At 38.4% G+C, this 22,449-nt stretch overlaps 1 protein-coding gene across 16 annotated transcripts in view; it reads right to left on the minus strand.

The window, feature by feature from the left end:
* nrxn3a (neurexin 3a) overlaps window positions 1-22,449 on the minus strand; it is a 1,597,612-nt gene that overhangs the window by 160,512 nt on the left and 1,414,651 nt on the right. For all 16 annotated transcript variants that reach the window (XR_005631328.1, XR_005631327.1, XR_005631329.1 and 13 more), the window contains 2 exons: window positions 14,238-14,327; window positions 11,799-12,097 (listed from right to left, as the gene is read on the minus strand). Coding sequence is in view for 13 of the 16 variants with exons in the window: in XM_039741969.1 (XP_039597903.1) it covers window positions 11,799-12,097; window positions 14,238-14,327 (389 nt within the window). In the remaining 3 variants the exon portion in view is untranslated. The remainder of the gene's footprint in view (window positions 1-11,798; window positions 12,098-14,237; window positions 14,328-22,449) is intronic.

Below are 22,449 nucleotides of genomic sequence, written 5' to 3' on the forward strand. Positions count from 1 at the left end.
ATTATGTGGACATTGCATATCTTTGGGTTTTAATACTTATATAAATGAGAGATTTCAGTTTTTAATATATAATAAATTTGTCAACCTTTCTTAAAACATGTTTTCACTCTGTCATTAGTGGTTATTAAGAGCAGATTGATGAACAAAATCCATTTAAAGTTAAATCTACAACACAGCAAAGTGTGCAGAAAGAGGTCTGAATATTTTCTGAATCCACTGTGTGTGTGCGTGCGTGTGTATATATACACTCACCTAAAGGATTATTAGGACCACCATACTAATACGGTGTTTGACCCCCTTTCGCCTTCAGAACTGTCTTAATTCTACGTGGCATTGATTCAACAAGGTGCTGAAAGCATTCTTTAGAAATGTTGGCCCATACTGATAGGATAGCATCTTGCAGTTGATGGAGATTTGTGGGATGCACATCCAGGGCACGAAGCTCCCGTTCCACCACATCCCAAAGATGCTCTATTGGGTTGAGATCTGGTGACTGTGGGGGCCATTTTAGTACAGTGAACTCATTGTCATGTTCAAGAAACCAATTTGAAATGATTCGAGCTTTGTGACATGGTGCATTATCCTGCTGGAAGTAGTCATCAGAGGATGGGTACATGGTGGTCATGAAGGGATGGACATGGTCAGAAACAATGCTCAGGTAGCCCGTGGCATTTAAACGATGCCCAGTTGGCACTAAGGGGCCTAAAGTGTGCCAAGAAAACATCCCCCACACCATTACACCACCACAACCACCACCAGCCTGCACAGTGGTAACAAGGCATGATGGATCCATGTTCTCATTCTGTTTACGCCAAATTCTGACTCTACCATTTGAATGTCTCAACAGAAATCGAGACTCATCAGACCAGGCAACATTTTTCCAGTCTTCAACTGTCCAATTTTGGTGAGCTCGTGCAAATTGTAGCCTCTTTTTCCTATTTGTAGTGGAGATGAGTGGTACCCGGTGGGGTCTTCTGCTGTTGTAGCCCATCCGCCTCAAGGTTGTGCGTGTTGTGGCTTCACAAATGCTTTGCTGCATACCTCGGTTGTAACGAGTGGTTATTTCAGTCAAAGTTGCTCTTCTATCAGCTTGAATCAGTCGGCCCATTCTCCTCTGACCTCTAGCATCAACAAGGCATTTTCGCCCACAGGACTGCCACATACTGGATGTTTTTCCCTTTTCACACCATTCTTTCTAAACCCTAGAAATGGTTGTGTGTGAAAATCCCAGTAACTGAGCAGATTGTGAAATACTCAGACCGGCCCATCTGGCACCAACAACCATGCCACGCTCAAAATTGCTTAAATCTCCTTTCTTTGCCATTCTGACATTCAGTTTGGAGTTCAGGAGATTGTCTTGACCAGGACCACACCGCTAAATGCATTGAAGCAACTGCCATGTAATTGGCTGATTAGATAATTACATTAATGAGAAATTGAACAGGTGTTCCTAATAATCCTTTAGGTGAGTGTATATACTGTATGTATATCGTGACGGATGGCCAGGACGCCCCTTCACCACATCTGCCAGGGGGACAAGAGTGGGAAGCCCGGTAAATCCCCCTGGACGCTAGATGACAGCCTCCCTGGGTTGTAGCGGTGCCTCGGACTCCCCCAGGGCTTCATGGGGGTTGGAGTTCTGGGTAGCTCTGTGGGGTTCCGCAGGCGCAGCCAGGGGGTGCTGCAGCAGGAGCTGCTGGCCCATTTTGGGCACTGGTTTCGCCTTACCAGGAAGTGCAGCCTGGTACCCAATAAAAGGGAGCCAGCGACCACCACTCGGTGGCCAGAGTCAGGTGGGAGGAGGACAAAGCTTACGGAGGAGAAGTGGTGGTGGAAGTGAGAAGTAGAGTGCTTGGTGTTATTTGTGGACTGTGCTTGGGACTGTGTTGTGGCTGGAGGGATTATGGGGAAGACGTGTCTTCCAGCTGAAGAAAAATAAATAGTTTATTTTATTTTACCCGTGCCTTCCATGTAAATCTGTGTTGGGTCTGGCGCAATATAGCGCCTTTATCTTACTATAGATATATATATATATCTAGTGAACACACTAAACGCAACCCCAAGGGGACATGGCCACTCCCACGAAACCCCCTCTTAAACATTGATTCAATGGGAAACAAACACAGTTTTTCATCTCCTCTTTGCTGGATAAGCTGCTGTTGTGCCGCACGATCTGCATCTCGCTTGGGGCTTTGAACATTTAAAAGTCCGCACCGCAGCTGTCCTTTTGTTTCATTGCCCTGTTTATCTTCCCCCTGACATCCTCTGCTTATTCTTTATACTTTATTATACTGTATTCGAAAAAAGTTTCTGTTTCTTGAAAACCCTGAATGAACCTTTGCAACTTTGTGACCCGAGTGTGACAATTTATATATATATAATGCACTTGCATCATGGCTCCAGTGTTATGGGTTCAAATTTAGCTCCCAGATGTTGTTGTCTGCGTGAGGATTGCCTGTTCTCCCTGTACCTGCATGGAGTTCTTATCGTATACTCCAGATATCTTCTCACATCCCCAGTGATAGGCAGATTTAGATTAACTGGTGATTCCTAATTGTTCCCGTGTGACACAAAGTATCAGGATGTGCATAAATGGGCCCTATAATGGACTGGTAACCCATCCCAAGTTGTTCTTGCATCGGCCCCCTGCAACCCTTAAAGTGGATTGATTAAGCTTGATAATGTCTTGTTATATAAATTCATGATGGTAATAGAATCGACAAGATAGTCTGAGATCTGCATTTCTTTGTGATTTGTTTTCAGTCATTCAATAGCTTTCCTAATAGCCAATGGATACAGGTCTACTTTGTAATTTCCCAAGTTTCTTTTGACTTTTCCTGTTTCATCTGTTCGCTTCCCGGGTCCTCCCTGCGTGGAGTTTGCATGTTCTCCCCGTGTCTGCGTGGGTTTCCTCCCACAGTCCAAAGACATGCAGGTTAGGTGCGTTGGTGGTCCTAAATTGTCCCTAGTGTGTGCTTGGTGTGTGTGTGCCCTGCCCGGGGTTTGTTTCCTGCCTTGCGCCCTGTGTTGGCTGGGATTGGCTCCAGCAGATCCCCGTGACCCTGTAGTTAGGATATAGTGGGTTGGATAATGGATGGATGGATGTTTCATCTAGAAGATCTTTGATCAATGGTGCCCAGTACTTGCCCAGTCACCTAAATTGGAGGCAGAGGTATTACAACGTGATTTGTAGCTTTATACTGTAAATATATACATATATTATTAAACAGGGTGTTACAGTACAGACACACACATTTAGTAGTGACTTTTATTTGCTTCATTTTGTGAGTAAGCTAGAATAATGATTTTAATTATTCATTTAGCTGAATAAATGTGCGGTGCTTGCACTTAAAATATTAATACAGTCCCTGGGTATAACAGTGGGCTCCATATTTAATTAATTAAACAATTTTATTTCTAATGTACTTTTTATACCGGCATTATGAACCTCAAGCTTCTGGTTTGTACAGTACATCATGGGTATTCATGTGAAGATGCAAATTTAATAATGAAAATTTCAAAGCAAAGCATCATAACGTTCAGCTTGGCTGAGTCAGCCCAGTTGTCGTAGTCACACAAACAGAGAAGTTAAAAAAAAAAAGGGAAAATGTGGATCTGATCAGGATCAGGATATGATGAACCTGAATTTGCGGCATCTCTAACCACTTTTCATCTCATTTTTGCAATGGTAGGCGTTACAAAAAAAGAGGTTGGAGTTCAAGACCCAAGTCCTTGTCGCGTGGGACTTGCATGTTGTCCGCGTGTCCACATGAGTTTCCTCCAAACGCTCCAGTGATTTCCCAAAAACATGCAGGTTTAGATGGACTGGCAATGTTAAATTGGTGCCCGATGTGTGTGTGTGTCTGTGCACCCTGCGATGGACTGGCACTTTGCCCAAAGATTGTTGCCTGGTGCTTGTTGATATGACTTCCAGCTTCTACACGACCCTGCTCAGAATAAAGTAGGTTTAGAAAATGGATGGATGGAAAGATGAATGGACAATATGCCACTCTTGCAACTACCAGCATAAATTCTTCACCTTAAAGATACTGTTTGAGTAGAATAACTAATATTACTTATAAACGTGAATTGACAAAAACAATTTAAATATACAAAAATATTAAAATGAGGTATTTATTTTCTGACAAGGTAACTTAAGGCAAACCTATTCTTATTTACTGTGGTGGGCTGGCGCCCTGCCTGGGGTTTGTTTCCTGCCTTGCCCTCTGTATTGGCTGGGATTGGCTCCAGCAGGCTCCGTGACCCTGTAGTTAGGATGTAGCGGGTTGGATAATGGATGGATGGCTATTCTTCTTTACAATGTGAAATACAGGTAAGACCAGGTTTAATATCAATGAACAGGCAGTGTAATTAAATTTTGTGAAACTATCAACATGTACCATTCAGCCCTCAACCTCTTTGTGAGGCATTTGTCTTTGGTAGAAATGTTGGCCCTGCACAGGGCTCCTTAAAACAGTCCGTTTTTTCAATAAACAGCAGCTGCATAAATTAAAATTGTTTGCTCATCATGAACAGCTACCCTTTTCAGTAAATGAATGCAAATGATAAATGTTACAAGCAGGCACAGCCCTACTTAAGTTTGCTAATGCATACAAATCATCAGAAACTACACCATACAGATACAAAAATGTAATATTATTTGCCTATAACAGTAAATCAGACTTAAATTAATTCCCTATAAAGACTCTGGCTAACTAAAAGCATTTATTATCTCCAAATTGCCAATATGTGACTGCCAAGAAAATTTCTCTGAGGTAGTAATGAGGAATGCATAAGACTAATTTATTCTGGAGAAGCAGCGATTTGATAAAATTAAAAAAGCCATTTTATACAGTCTATTAAAAATGGAGAAAGGGTGCCACTCACACTTCCGTCAGACTACAATGAAGATCCACAACCTGAGGACAAATGGTCCAAGGAAAGATCAGCAAACATCTCAGTACACTCCATTCTCCCCTTCAGATTACTCAAAGTAAATCATTACATTTCTTATGAACACCCTGAATTAGGTTGGCTTATGTTAATTCAGACCTTTTTTTTATTGGGGTAAGCCTAGGGACCAGATTAATCAGAATTAATTTACTGCTCTATTGGAGTTAGTAGAGTCACTAACTCTGGGCTTGATGTTAGTGAACTGTTTGCAGATCTTATCCTAAAATTATATCTGATGGTGACACATTTCTGCTGAAGTTTAGTGTCCACTTGCACTGCTTATAATGGATGTAGAGGATGGTCCAGATCTAATTATGCAGATCCAGATCGTCTGGATGACTTTGGTTTATGCGGGGACGATTCCAGTTTGGCGCAAAGACAATTCTTCATGTCGTCAGTTTGCACATTTCTCGATGGTCTGGGATTTTTCGGGTGATTTTCTATGCAATAAACTTAATAAGTTATAGCGTAATGAAAATTGCATAATTAGATCTGGACCACCCTTTACCTTTAATTGTCAAATTCTGAGTGAATGAAAGACCTTATTTTAAGCTCAGTACCTTGAACTCAGGAGAGGAGAGACACTAGTAATGTTCACACAAGAAATATTTATAAATATATCTACTAAAATTTAAATTAATTAGAATTAAAACAAAACAGAGTGCCATTATGAACAAAGCTGCACATCCTCTCTCTGACACACTAACACTGAGGACTTTCAGCCAATGAATTATTCAGCAGAAGTGTGTCAAGAAATGTGACTGGGATTCCTTTATACCAACAGCAATACGTCTGCATAATGCCTTACTGGGATTGGGATTGCCAAGTGTGAAGTTTTCTTTCCTTGTAATTTTCTTGCTTTATAGTTATTCTAGTGTATGTTCCACTCATAGTTTGCATGTGTATTTATTATTTACCTATTTATGTATTTATTTATTTAAAGAGCTCCTGTTCAAAGTCAAATTTCCCCTTGGGGATAAATAAATTCTTCTAAAATGTAATCATCATACCAGCAAATCTTTACTACAACTTCACTATTAAAATTTAATTTCCATCCATTGTCTAACCTGCTGAATCCAAATAGGGTCACGGGGGTCTGCTGGAGCCAATCCCAGCCAACACAGGGCACAAGGCAGGAACCAATCCTGGGCAGGGTGCCAACCCACCGCAGGACACTCACAAACACACCCAAACACCAAGCACACACTAGGGCCAATTTAGAATCACCAATCCACCTAACCTGCATGTCTTTGGATTGTGGGAGGAAACCGGAGCGCCCGGAGGAAACCCACGCAGACACGGGAGAACATGCAAACTCCACGCAGGGAGGACCCGGGAAGCGAACCCGGGTCTCCTAACTGTGAGGCAGCAGTGCTACCACTGCACCACCATGCCACCCACTAAAATTTAATTTGTGAGAGAAAATGTTATTATCCATCCATCATCCAACCCGCTACATCCTAACTACAGGGTCACGGGGGTCTGCCGGAGCCAATCCCAGCCAACACAGGGCGCAAGGCAGGAAACAAACCCCGGGCAGGGCGCCAACCCACTGCAGGAAAATGTTATTACAAAATTAAAAAATAGATGATTCTAACCAAAGGGCGGCACAATGGTGCAGTGGGTAGCGCTGCTGCCTCGCAGTTAGGAGACCCAGGTTCGCTTCCCGGGTCCTCCCTGCGTGGAGTTTGCATGTCAACATTTATTTATATAGCACATATTCATACAAAAAAAAATTTAGCTCAAAGTGCTTTACAAAATGAATAGAGTAATAGAAGACACAATAAAAGATAAACATAAGTCAACATTAATTAACATAGAATAAGAATGATTGATTGATGTCGTCTGCGTGGGTTTCCACCCAAAGACATGCAGGTTAGGTGCATTGGCGATCCTAAAATGTGTTTGGTGTGTGGGTGTGTGTGTGCCCTGCTGTGGGCTGGTTTGTTTCCTATGTTGGCTGGGATTGGCTCCAGCACACCCCGGTGGCTCTGTAGTTAGGATATAGCGGGTTGGATAATGGATGGATGGATGATTCAAACAAAACCTCCAGGGAACTTTGTCTAGAACTGAAACATCATATTCCACCTATTATGCCCATTTATGAGTATCCAAAGTGGATTGGCTGGATTGTGCCAGAGATTGCATGGAACGGTTGTGTGGCAAGAGTTAAATCAATGTTAATAAAGAGGGGGACAACACATTTTTGGGAGATGTTACCAAGCAGTAGCTAAATAGAGACTTCCATGACAACAAGTATCGCTTCAGGTGTGGGGATATTTATAAGCCTATAGGTGGTTGCACTACATTTAGAGTGTGTGCAAGTGGACAACTGGGCCAATTCACATGACTTAATTTGAAAGAACTTTATTTTGCACGTACAACCTGTGTCTAAAACGTATTCAAACAATGCGGCTTTGTAAGTGGCGGCTGGATGAGGAGCTCAATGGGGAATAATTGATGAAACAGTATTTATCCAAAATGATTTCACTGGCCATTTCCAGAATGACAAGGACACCTGGAAAGAAATGGCTAGTGAATATAAGCCTATTTGGAGAATTCCCGAGTAAGTGAACACAATACCTTGGCCTAAAGTTTTATGATCAACTTTGTTTTCAGAAATGAGGACGTACAGTATGCTGTGGACACATGGGTAGGGAGGAGAGAGAGAAAGAGAGGTTAGGAGCCGCAGCCACCGCATGACAAACCAACTCAGGATCCCAGATTAGGACCTGAGTGCAGCCATGTGACTGGTGACACCTCAGCACCACACTAGTTCAGATGGAATGGACCAGTGGGAGGATTCTGCCGCTAACCCCCAGTTTTTTCCCTGCAGGTTGAAGGGCCTACATGCAGGGCTGGATGCAGATTAACGTCATACGCAGGATGAGTAGGGAGAGGAGCTAAAATGTTAAATAATAATAAATGACACTTTCAGTCTTGTCTGAATGAAGCATTACCCAACTGAAGGTGACGTAGTCAGATAACATTCAGTTGTTTTGTGATCAAAAACTGTTTTAGTTTGAAAAACAATTGTTGTCTCTCTGTAGTGGAGTAGCCAACTCTTACAGAGTAGAATTTAAGTATGAGTGGGAATTGTTCAGAAGCAAAAATGCAGGGACTGTGAGATTAAATGACGGTGCTAAGAATGTTGCAGTAGACAACCAATCAATGTCACTGTAAGAGAGATGCTACTTGGATCCTTGGACAAATCTTGCAATTTAATGGTCAATCTGTATCAATAGTTTATATATCTGAAAGAATAGGACTGAGAGGAGACGCTGATAGAAAATTACCTAGTCTTTCCATTTGTTTGCCACTCTTTAAATATGCCCTACAGTCGGTTTAAAGGAATGCTCATTATTTCAAACAGAATCATAACAAACTGGATTCGCCCAACTCTGCCCATGAGAGTGCCCATCTGCTCAATGCCATATAAACTACTCAGATTAATAGGAGTAGAGTTTAGACTACGTCTCTATTTACAGAGGCGATTGTGCACAATGCTGCTAAAAAGACATGCACAGTTGAAGAACCTCAAACAGAGACTTATTACATTGGTTTGAGAGAAGCTATAAGATGGCAAAGATGCCTTATAGACATCTCTACAGGAATGTTTGCCAGTGATAGCCTGCTGGGAGAAAGCTCAAGAGAAGCTCGAGAATTATCTTCATTTGCAAGACAGGAAACTACTAGTTATTTCTGAAGAAACAAGTAAAGACTGTTGTTGGGATGTCCTTGTGAAGTTCCTCTCCAGATTAATAAACTATCTATCTATCTATCTATCTATCTATCTATCTATCTATCTATCTATCTATCAGTTCCTTTTTATCTATCTATTAATAAAGTATCTATCTATCTATCTATTATATAGTGCATTTCATATCTACCTATCTATTAATAAAGTATCTATCTATCTATCTATTAATAAAGTATCTATCTATCTATCTATCATATAGTGACTTTATATCTATCAATCTATCTATCTATCTATTATATAGTGCATTTCATATCTATCTATCTATCTATCTATCTATCTATTATATAGTGCCTTTTTATCTATCTATCTATTATATAGTGCATTTCATATCTATCTATCTATCATATATTGCCTTTTCTATCTATCTATCTATCTATCTATCTATCTATCTATCTATCTATCTATGTTAATGTTTAAGGTCCTCCTTCAAAGGAGATTGGAAAACTGTGTTATTAAATGTTATTTAATTTTGACTGTTAATTTGACTGCAATTCTGTTATAATTGTTAATAAAGGTCTGTTTAAAATTTAAATTAATATCTATCTATCTATCTATCTATCTATCTATCTATCTATCTATCTATCTATCTATCTATCTATCATATAGTGCCTTTTCTATCTATCTATCTATCTATCTATCTATCTATCTATCTATCTATCTATCTTATCAACACATTGACCCTCACTAGGACAAGACAGAAAAAGAATTCAGTATTAATGTTGATCCCAGTAATTATTTGGTTTAATCAGGTTTTGATCAGGTAGCACCTCTAAAAGACAATTTTATCCATCATAGACCACGACGATTTCTTCGTGCCCAAAAACATGAATACAAACAGATGATTTTCTCCAATGCAGACTATAAGGCACCAAAAACTCTACTGCGGTGATAAACAATGTAAAAATCTAAGTCACACTTTATTTGCTGACACCAAATCTGAACAGAAGTGTGAACACTCAAGAACGCAAAGCATTTATGACAGACTAACACTGCTAAGAGTCAGAGGTGTTAACAATACCGCAACCGAATCACTACTTACATCTGAAAAACACACCGAATTTCAAATGCTGAAATATATGTTGTCAATATTCTGAACAAACATGATGAATGCTGTTTTGCGTGTATATTCTTACAGACAAAATGCCGTGACAGATGTTCGTCAGACTTCCTTCATACACTGTGTGATCACTAAAGTAAGAAATACAACACATCTGGTAAACCACATTTTTTTGCCGAGGTGAAAATGTTATACAATACAGGGCACATTTTTACCATTTAAATACATTGCAAAGGAACTGAGGAAATGCATATGTGTAATGAAATGACATGACCTTGTGGACTCTGAAGTCGGAAAACCAACGGGAGACAAAAACACCAATTTAAAATAAAAAGCAATTTCTTTATTCTTGGTGAGAGGAGGCAGGCTTCAGACCCTGTCCCGTTCCAGTGTGCTGAAAACCGTCAGCCTGCTAGTAGGAAACCAAGACTTCCTTTAATACTTAAGTTCGTAAATATAAAGAAACGCGGTAGTTCATTCTGAGGTCATTACATGGATTGCTGTAGCCCGTGTCCACATCCTTATTTTTGCATGCAGAGAAAACACAGTGTTTTTTACGGATAAAAAGTAGTCAGTATTTTCACAATGTTAAGAAATACACTTCTGCTAACTTACATGTACAGAAGACCAGTTACAGCAAGTTTTGTCCTAACAGTATGCAACTCAGCGGTTTTAGACAAGGCTCACTTCCTTATACTTTTTCTTTGCACGCAAATTGCTTATAAAATATCAAGGATTACATTTGTTCAGTTAGCTTAGCACATTCTTGTTTAATATATAAGTGTCATGACTGATGTATAATATCACAGGGTGTTCTGTTAATATCAATAGGTCAGCATTTTCTCATAAAGGTATGCAAGTTGGTCTAATTCTGTGCCTAAGCTTAATTCTTTTTCTACCTAAATGAAGAACAAATCATATAGAAGTATAAATCATATAGTTCTCTGCAGCATGATTAATACAAAATACAGTCATTGGTATTGTGAGTTAAGTTAGATAATTCTTTCAGTTAATAATGTTTTTATTTTTCTTTCTCAACCTCTTTTTAATTGACTATACAGCGGACAGTGACTATTTTACACTAGATGAGAGTCTGACGGAAATGGCATTTCAACAATTTTGATTTCGCATGAGAAAGTGCTCTCATGATAATGTATTGCGATAATATTGGTATGACAAAAGGGCCCAAATCTGTTCAGCTTATATGCTTGGGCTCTTCTGCTAACCTCACACTGATTTGTGCAACACAAGGCAAAAGAACTCTTTGAACAGCAATTCGATTTTATGGTACATGCTTACCAACATGCTAGAGTTCCACAATTTTATATTTCTTGATATATCATTTGTTTGTATGTACGAGGTCTGTCTATTAAATAACGAGACTGACACAATAACTCACTTTTATTTACATAAAAATTCTAATGCTTGGCCCCTTCAATATACTGTACACCCCCATACGCAATTACGCACCAATGCAGTCTTGGCTTCCACTCGTCGAAGGTGTGCAGCAGATCAGTTTCTGTCAGCCGTTTCAAGATATCTGACGTTTTCTTCTTTACTGCATCCATTGACTCAGAACTTGTTCCTTTAAGCACCAATTTCAATTTAGAAAACACACACACGAGACATGCAGTCTTTCTCATAAGCCTCAGTAAGCATTTGAAAAGATTCCGTTGGTGTTTAGTTCGATTTTATTTAAAAAAATGTACTAAAATTGACATGTTGCTCAACTTTTAAACTTAGCACGATTCCGGCACACAAGGGGAAACACAACTGCATTAAACAGTGACTGACATTCAACCAAACAGCAGAGAGTGTTGTTGTTTGTTGTGTAGGTTTAGGGAGATTTAAACCTGCATGGCAAGTGCTCATAATCAGTTTTCACCACCTTGTATAAGAGATAGAAACACAGTCTCGCTCTTTAATAGACAGACCTCGTATGACTTCATTTCTTTCAAACAACAATGACAGAATTCCACAGAAAGACAGATCAAAATTGAGCTCAAATTGAAACGTAAAATACGGTACCTGAATTGTTGGTGGGGAACGATGCTTTCTGGTTGTTGTTGTTGACATTGTGGTAGTGGTCTCAATGAAAGTTGTGGATGTATCAGTAGGCACTGAAGCTGTTCCTGACACAGTGGGCAAATTGCCCATGAATCTCACACTGCCATTTATTTTAATATTAGGATTTCTCTCAGATGCCATATTCAGCACCTTAAGGCCATTGTAGTACAGACCAGACATCTGCCCTTGGAACGGGCGCTTTCGGTCACTTCCTCCGATTGTGATAGTAGCTTGGGTGTTAAAGATGGTCAGTTGCCGTCCTGGAAGAAAATTTGATACATAGTGTTAAAACGTCAACATACTCCAATAGTTTTGTCAAAAAACTGTCTGAAGAAGGCTATATTTTTATGTTGTAATTAAATGGTATGTTTTTTAAAATGGTAAAAAAAATAAGAGACTAAAAAAATGATGAAAATTTTGATGAGAAATTGCTAAAAAAAGTCATTTTCTTGTTGTCTTTCCAAAAATGGGCATCTTTTAAAAATGTGAATGTGACATTTTAACTGTCAAAGCGTAATCAGTGCAGATTTTTCTGCATTTCTCATAAAGTGCATTGTTATCACCGAAGAGAACCCCATCTGACTAAAACTTAAATGACTTAAATCAACCACACGGAGAATCGTTAGCTGAGCTGCAAGTCTGAGTGTCAGTGCGAAAGGTACGTGAAACTGAGAAACAAGATGGGGCATTATAAAATTCAATAAAAAGTAGCAATCTGAACTTTGCTGCAACACATCTAAAAATATTTAATGCTTTAGAATGAACCAAACCATAAATATTTCAAGTAAGAAACAAACATATTGTCAGCAACTTCTGAAGTTAGGGCATCAACAATCCTGGAAATCTAAAGTGCGCGTTGCATTTTCTTATCTCAGGCCATCAACAGAGTCATTGACTCTTCAATTCCACCCGGGGGAGTAATTGCGAACATTAATTTTATTTTAATTCTTTTCATTTTTATTACTATTTAATTTAATATTGTTTCTTTGTATCAGTATACTGCTGCTGGATTATGTGAATTTCCCCTTGGGATTAATAAAGTATCTATCTATCTATCTATCTATCTATCTATCTATTATATAGTGCCTTTGACATCTATCTATCTATCTATCTATCTATCTATCTATCTATCTATCTATCTATCATCAGTATAAGGCTGATTTCCAACAAAGATCAAATGGCTTGTTCTTGAGAAAATGTTCATGGAAACAAACCAACTGTTTTATTATTTGTATTCCAAGCAGAAGTATAATGATAAAAGAATGAAAATCACGTGAAATAAAAAAAATCACAATTGAAGCACTATATATTATTAAAACGGTTTAAATTCAGTAACAATATTTCAATTTTGAGTATTAATATACAAATTATTTTGTTGTTGAAGAGTGTTTAGATAAAGTAATGAGTATTTACTTTATGTCTGAGAAATGATCTTTTTCCTATTTATTATATAGATTATATGACCATTATTTATATTTATTACACATTAAAATATCTTCTGTATACTGTATTATTTAATAAGTTTGTAATGATAACATGTTCATTCCACCTGGGTCTTTCATGCTGTTTATGCTGATCTTTTGAAGGCAAAAACAAAATCACATTTTCCAATTATTAAGCATTAGTGGATACTAATTTATTTAAAAAACATAACATTCTCACTTGTCTTATAGTAAAAGATAAGCATTTCAGGATAAACACAATTTTAAAAATGAAGCACAGCTTTATTAAAAAGTACAATAACAGACAAAAAGACACTGCAATTCAAATCATGCATGTCAATATTTAAAATGAATTTTGAAGCTGGTTTTATGCTTTAGAGTTTGTTAAAGGGACTTTAAATTCATCTAATTAAGTACTTTATGCAAAGACCGTTAAAACAGTTTTAAAAGTTATTTTGCACAACTTCTACAAGGCATGCAAGATTCCCTCTAAGTATTTTGTGTCCCAAGTAGTTAGTAGTGTCTGTCCGTCATGAGATATGAAGAAGCACACACTGGTCCATCGGGGATTTACTTCCTAGTTAACATTTTTCAAAACCTTAGAGGGAATGCTGTCACTGTAGATTTGGGCAGGTAATCTTGATTATGGTTGGGTTAAATCAAGGTTTTAAATTCAGTATTTAAATCATGCTAAAATTATATTTGTTTAAGTATACATTCATGCAGGAGTTAAAAAAGATTCTCTTCCTTCAGTCCCTTTAACGAGCTTTGATGAGAATGCATTATAATATGAGTTATGCAACGAAAAGGAAACTGCGAGCAAATTAAAAAATAAATTAAAACATTCAGCTATGGATACGAAAATGACTGCGTTAACTGAGAGTGATTAACTGCAGGCTTCATTACTATTAATTTAGAAACAAAAATGAAATAATTGTCAAAGTTTAACAAAGGTTACCTTTCTCTTGTAGCCATTCCTCTACAGGTCGGGTATATTTGAATGGGATTTTCTTATTTACCATTTGAAGCCGTTCATAATCACTGCTGCCTTTAAAGTTTAAAAAACAGCTTAAAACAGTCTGCAATATCAAAAGTTATTTTAGCACATTTTCTTTTTTTTTTTTTTACAAATAAAAGTTTGTTTTTTTTTTTTTATAATTTGATTTAAATTAAGAAGTTTTTGTTTAATCATTTTTAAAGGTTTACATTTGTTAATGTTGAACTGTTATGAGTACTTCAGACATAATCCCGGATATTTTTTCTTTTCTTTTCTTTTAACTGTTTAATTAAACTGATAAAATCCATCTGGTGTTTTTTCATTTGAAATAGAAAAAAACATTCAGGGTCAGTTTTACGTACAAAACAATACATTCGAGATTTAAAGATCTAAGATTTCAGACAATCTAGAGGCAAGTCATCTTGATAAATTTGAAAATCAAACTTAAAACAAGTATGTTAGACATCAGAAGCAGGAGTTTCATTACATTTCAGGTAAAGGGCAGCAATGTAATTAGTAATAATAATTATTTAAGCATGCAAATATATATATATATCAATGCATGAATACAATACTTTTTCTAAGTATATGAAATTGACATTCATTATGCATTTTGTAACCAAAAATAGTTTTTACTAATATGAAAGGACAGTAGATGCTTTTAATATAAAAAACTGAAACATTTTATATAAATAGTCTTGTATTTTATATACGGCATATAATGCTATTGTGTGCTTTTCTTATCAATATCAAAATATCAAAACCACCAACTTCTTTTAGTATTAAAGCTGTTCACTAGAACTAAAAGTTTAAATTTTAGTTATGATTATATTTTATTGGAGATGGTCACGTAGAGTCTCGGTTCAGTTTTGAATGTTCTCTCTTGGTCTGAATGTTTTTAAGTGCACAGGTGGACATCGACAAGGCCAAAGAGAGGCATTTAAACTGACCAGGGCACAAGTTGCTCTCACATATATGGGCCTGTACCACAAAAAAATCAAAAAATCAATAAATTGGTAAAAATTCAAACTCTCCGTGAATGTCAACATTCAATCACACGATTATTTGTCTCTTTATCCACAGATTGAATAAATGCCCGAAACTGAAGTTTTGTTTTTCTGAACAGTTGCATTATAGAGAATATAGTTAGACAACCTAATATCAAAATGTCATAATATTATAATTATTTCACCTATGTATTTAGTACAGTTTTTGCTATGACAATAACATGTATTTTATTATTTCAGCAACGGTATTTGCATCCTATGAATATAGTGTGCAAAATTATATGACTTCAACCATCCACCAGTGACTGTGTGTCAAAATATTTTCATTGCCAATAGCAAACAAGCAAGCAATATTGTTTAGCAATGATCTATCTATCTATCTATCTATCTATCTATCTATCTATCTATCTATCTATCTATCTATCTATCTATCTATTATATAGTGCCTTTCATATCTATCTATCTATCTATCTATCATATAGTGCCTTTCCTATCTATCTATCTATCTATCTATCTATCTATCTATCTATCTATCTATCTATCTATCTATCTATCTATCAATACAACAATACAATACAACTTGGAGTCCTGCCACGTGCGAAAGTTCATTGACAACACTGCTATCATGGACTGCATCAGGAGTGGGCAGGAGGAGGAGTACAGGAAGCTAATCAAAGACTTTGTTAAATGGTGCGACTCAAACCACTTACATCTTAACACCAGCAAGACCAAGGAGCTGGTGGTGGATTTTAGGAGACTCAGGCCCCTCATGGACCCCATGATCATCAGAGGTGACTGTGCAGAGGGTGCAGACATATAAGTACCTGAGAGTGCAGCTGGATGATAAATTGGACTGGACTGCCAATACTGATGCTCTGTGCAAGAGAGGACAGAGCCGACTATACCTCATTAGAAGGCTGGCGTCCTTCAACATCTGCAATAAGATGCTGCAGATGTTCTAACAGACGGTTGTGGCGAGCGCCCTCTTCTACTCGGTGATGTGCTGGGGAGGCAGCATAAAGAAGAGGGACAAACTGGTGAGGAAGACAGGCTCTATTGTAGACATGGAGCTGAACAGTTTGACATCTGTGGCAGAGCGACGGGCGCTGAGCAGGCTCCTGTCAGTCATGGAGAATCCACTGAACAGGATCATCTCCAGACAGAGGAGCAGCTTCAGCGACAGACTGCTGTCACCATCCTGCTCCACTGAGAGATTGAGGAGACCCCACACTATGTGACTCTTCAATTCCACTCGGGAGGGTAAATGTTAACATTATACAAACTTATTGTCTGTTATACAGTACCTTCATTTTTATCACTCTTTAATTTAATATTGTTCTTTATGTATGCTGTTGCTGGAGTATGTGAATTTCCCCTTGAGATTAATAATCTATCTATCTATCTATCTATCTATCTATCTATCTATCTATCTATCTATCTATCTTATATAGTGCCTTTCTATCTATCTATCTACAATATAGTATCTTTTCTGTATTTTCTTGTAATTCCCATTTCTTGTGTGATGCCCTTCATATCTGTCTTTGTCTGTACACACACAGGCACACATGTCTAAATTTGAGTCCAGGTAAGATCAGAACAGGGCTTTTGCTTCTGCTTATTTCATCGCAAAGACTGACATTAATAATAAAACCATCACATTAAGCCTTGTAATACTGTTGAACATGTTAAATACTACAAACAATATAAACAAGTCTTATGCAGAGGAGGGAAAAACTCTCTTTCTAAAACAGAGTGCTAACACCTCTCTTGGAACCGAACACATTTTTAGTTTTTGATGTTACTTCTATATTATTATAATAATCAATTTATTTCACTTTTATTTCTGTAAAGCATCTCTGAGCCCCTTTCATAATGTAAATTTGCACCTTTGCAGAAGAGACATTGCTAAAAAAATGTAGAGTAGGAAGCTATAGGTAATTAAACGAGAAGTGCATTGGCTTTGAAAACCAGACTCTAGCAGGAGGGAGAAATGGGGAATACTAAATAGGCCCTATGGAGTGATTTAATTAAATGCTCCTTGTTGCTCATCTCTTTCCCTCAGCAATTTTATTGCATCCTTTTATTCTGAAGATTAAAAAGAATTTTATCATCCAGATATCAAGTTTTACTATGTGTGTCTGTGTGTGTGTGTTAATAGATAATTAAAGGTAGACAACTATGTTTAGAAAGTAGAAAGTAAAATGTTTTTTTACAAAGCTGTTATTATGAATTAAAGGGGCATCATATATTATATTCATTTTTGTTTGCTTTGTAAAGAAAGCATTAAGTGAAAGGCAACATGTAAAAAGACCGAGTGGCTGACAGACAGCATGGTGATGCATCGATTAGTTGTTGTCCAGACCTCAGTCTCCATGGTGTTTTTCTCTTTAGATTAAAAGTCCTGGTTAAAGCAGAATTTATAAAAAAATAAACAAATACCACAACTCTAATCTGGATAAGTAGGATGGAAAATTTGATGAAGAAATAGATATTTGAATAGGGAAGGGCAGGGCTGGTTGTTTAGTGGTTAGTGTTGCTACCTCACCCAACGTCAGAATTATTTTTAGCCCCTCTCTCGTGGTGTGAAGGTTAATGAGCTGGACTTACAATACCAAGGTTGTTGGTTTAATTTATGTCTCCATTTCATAGTGACCCTGAGCAAGTCACTTCACCTGCCTCTGTGCCACGTGTAATCAAGTGCACTGCATTCTTAACTTGAAAGTTGCCTTCCATAACATGTCAGCTAAACATTGAATGATAATAATAATTGTTTGTGTCTAAATGGATTTTCTCAGGGAGTTTGAGTTTTCTTCTTCATTCCAAAGATGCGTCTGTCTGGTTAATTGATGGCTATGAATTGGTATAAAAGGAATTAGTATGGAAGTGGCCTACGAAGAAGTGCCATCTCATCCAGGGCTGCCTGGGCTTTGTGATTCTGAGATAGGCAAGAAAAGGATGATTCAGAAAATGAATGGAAGATAGAATGCAGTCACCTACGCTGATGTATTTGAAATGCCACCAAGTGTGAAAACAGGTGCTGCTCATGCTTGATGTCAGGGTAGGAATGAAGATATCCTAACCCTTGTTCAATAAATGACCAGAAAACACATTACTTTACAGTTCTGAAAGAAGGAATTGTATGTAACACACAGCTTGTTAAGTTCTGTATTCAAATTTTGTCGCCATGTTTTTCTACACAGTGTACGTCGACCTCAAAGTGGCAGCCAAGTCCTAAAGAGTATATTCACAGCTATGTGGATGTGTCAACAGATGTGCTTTGCTTTCAAATTTTCCTTGGCTCTTTTGCTCCTTGCTGGCTTATTATGGTTTCTTATTACTTCATTAGGAGAAACACTTTTTAAAACAGTCAATGGGCTTTCCTGCCTGAGTAGCGTCACTATGTAACTCCTGGTACATTTTTAACAGCAGATGCGACAACTGGTGACACTTTGATTTCTGACAAATGCATTTGGCAGTCAAAATGTCATCAGAAAGATCCTGATGACTAAATTATCTCAATAACAGGCCGAACAGACAGCCTGGAAATCAACATCGGCACATACATACACAATGATAAATATTACTTTAGCAATGTGTATATAATTATGGCTCTGGCAAGGTGAGCAGTAACACCCCATGACGAGAGGGAATACTGTTGCTAACACTGTCTTCTTTCCTTCCCGCAGTTCACACAGTCAACCACAGGATGATGCCTAGCACCCGTCTTTAGTTCCAAGATGGCTCTGCCCCTTCTGGTCGAGCCCCGATAAAAACAGCTACCTGAAGGATGGTGGCTTATTTTGGGATTAAATGGTGAAGAAGACGGCGCTCCCTATAACACAGACTGAGTATCATTTCTGCTTGTATTGACAGCTTGAGTTCAGAGGCACTGGAACACTTTTGCTTTATGGCAATGCTGCTAATTGAATGAGGTAACCTGTCTGGTGTATATATATATACTGTATATATATGTTGAATAGTTTTACTGTCAATGCAAAAAGTACGCGACACGTGTTTCGCCCTAATTCTGGGCTAATCAGGCGTACACACTCACTGCATCCCCTCTCGAGGAATCGAACCTCAGGCGTCAGCGGTGAAACCTCTTTACGTTCCACCACGGCATCGGGTTAATTACATTCATGGCATTCGTAGTCTGAATCACAATCTGATTGTATGGGTGTAATTACCCCGATCTACATGCTGTCAAATAAACGAACTACATGCCGTGGTGGAACGTAAAGAGGTTTCACCGCTGACGCCTGAGGTTCGATTCCCCGAGAGGGGGTGCAGTGAGTGTGTACGCCCAGAATTAGGGCGAAACACGTGTCATGTACTCTTTACATTATTTGACAGTAAAACTATTCAACCATTCTATGATCTGCTTCTTGCAACTGAAAGAGTGCACTGTGGCGAGTGTTTGCCGACTTGCAGACCAACCACAAGCGTTACCTTGTAGGTAACCACCCATAGAATCAGATTGTGATTCAGACTACGAATGCCATGAATATATATACAGTATGTATATTCAGCATATCTATTATATAAAAAAATCTTTTGTCGAGACATCTCATAGACCCTTTGACGTCGTGCGAGACTAGACATTACAACCTTAGGAAGCAAGACCTGTGAGACGGTGACTTTTATACGTCATGCTCTACTTACAAAAAATTTAAAACAAGTTCACAGACATCTAACCTCACAGATGTTGGAATGCTTTTGGCAGACACACTTCATGTGCTCCCAGCTCTTAAAATGTTATACGTTCTAGATGGCATGGAATGACTAAGTGAAGAAGAGCAGCGTGTTAAAAAGAGACACGAAAGCATTGGAAAGAAAAGAAGGCAAAACAGGATGCACAAGAGAACAGTAATGTGTAAATTCAGAAAATAAGGAAAGTAATAATCAGCCTGGACGTCCCACGAGAAGTAATGCAAGACAAAGCAGTGAGACAAAAGAACAGCTGCTGTAAAGGCTTTTAAATGATTGACGTGCAGCATGACAAGCAGAACACGCAGCTCGTCAGCAGCAAGCAGAAAGACAGCAGCTGATCTGTCCGCATCCCCTTAGCAGGGGGTCCGGGGCGCAGGGAAATGAGTGCAGCAAGGACAACTGCTGTAAAGGCTTTGAAATGATCGACACGCAGCATGAGATGCAGATCACGCAGCACGGCAGGAGGAGCAGTAAGCAAGCAGGTGATCGGTCCGCATCTCTAAAGGGTGCGTTCAGCCACCCCCTTCACAACGCAAGCGGCAGAGACGCGAAATGGCTGGCGCATGGTGTGCCCCGGGGTGGTGGTGGTGGTGGTGGGGGGTTTTGGGGATGGGTTTGCGAATCCAGCAAGGGGCAAAACCCCAAAGTGTGTATATATATGGCTTGGCACTATATAATAGATAGATAGATAGATAGATAGATAGATAGATAGATAGATAGATAGATAGATAGATAGATAGATAGATAGATAGATAGATAGATAGAGAGGAAAGGCACTATATAATAGATAGACTTAGAAGCCAGTTGTCATCATCTGTAAATATGCACTCTCTTCTAATTCTTCCATTTGTAATGTCTTCTAACAACGCTAAATCAGCCATGGTAGTTGGAATAGTTTGGCCATTTTGTGCACCATTATATTGTTACAAAATTATTACAATTAAATGAATTAAAATTGTCAATGATATTCAATCAGTTTCAGTGTATTTGATAAAACCTGCTTCATGGATGAAAATATGAAAAAGAAAAGCAGACCACGGAAACAGTAGCACTGCTGTAATGCTGGGTGCCGCCAATTTGCAAACGGAACAAAAAAGTGCGTACACATGGGGTAAGACCGCTGTGAAACATGTATAGCTTTACGTCAAGTTTAGCTTTTATACATCTTGAAGTGAGCGTGGAAAACAGCCATACGCAATATTTTAGTGTGTACAGACCATTTACATATGAGGTCCCAGAAGATGAGCTGAGCTGAGCTTTTAATCCAGAATAGAGAAAAATGAACGGAAACACATTTCAAGAAATACATAGTTACAAGTCTTTCCTCAATCTACTGTAGACAGACAACACCTTTAAAAGGAAATAAAACAATTAACTGCAATTGCACTTTTGGAGTTATGCATCTTATTGGAAAAATAACCATAAATTAGATAGATAGATAGATAGATAGATAGATAGATAGATAGATAGATAGATAGATAGATAGATAGATAGATACTTTATTAATCCCAAGGGGAAATTTACATCCATCAATATGAGGTTTGTACTTATTTAATGAAAACATAATTTCCAAAGAAAGATGTAATTGGCTCAGAAAACAATAACTGATATTCCAAACATGTGGAGGTACAGTAGATGTTCTATTTCCCATATGGACATCGTACAGATATTACTCAGCATATCAATGCGATTAAACATAAAGATGCTGAAATGAGTTAAGTATGTCATGCTGTGGCGTGGCATGGCATGTCCGGTGTCCATGGTGGATCTGGGAGGTGCAGGTCTGTTTCATAATATAGTGTAGCTCAGACTCAATGATAGTGCTTAGTGAGGTAATGAGCTAATTAGTCAGTCATTCTCTAACCCACTATATCCTAATGCAGGGTCACGGGAGTCTTCCTGGAGTCAATCCCAGCCAACACAGGACGCAAAGTAGGAACAAATGCCGAGATGAGCAAATTAGCTGTTCACAAATTTAAGCGAGGTCGGTGCAGCAAGTCTCGTTAGTGGCTCCATGGCTTGTTGAGAGAGGCACTTGCATTCTTTAGGGTATGAAAGGTCTACGTTGGTCAGTAAAAGGAGAAGGAAAATGAAGAAAAGACAAGAGAGAGAGTGCACGTGAAAAGGGTAGTGACAGAGGTGATGTAAAGCAGTTAGAGATGCTCCATGATGGAGCGAGGGAAACAGCTCTCCAAGGGCGGATCAACTCTGCAGAACATTTCGGAGCAGGGATGATCACAGACTTAGGGGCTCTGCAGAGACAGTATGATGTGTGAGCTAGTCTCAAGGAGACCGGTGGGTACCGAAGGTGTTGACTGGGTAGAAGAGCCAGAATGACATTGGGTTCAAGTACAGTATATCTGGAATCTGAATGAGAAAGCAGGTGAAATGGAGAGAATGAGACACTGGCGTAGGGGTTTTGTAGTGTGGGCGAGACCATGACTGATTTTATCATG

Source organism: Polypterus senegalus, chromosome 18 (assembly GCF_016835505.1).
Source record: "Polypterus senegalus isolate Bchr_013 chromosome 18, ASM1683550v1, whole genome shotgun sequence".
NCBI classification, from domain to species: domain Eukaryota; kingdom Metazoa; phylum Chordata; class Cladistia; order Polypteriformes; family Polypteridae; genus Polypterus; species Polypterus senegalus.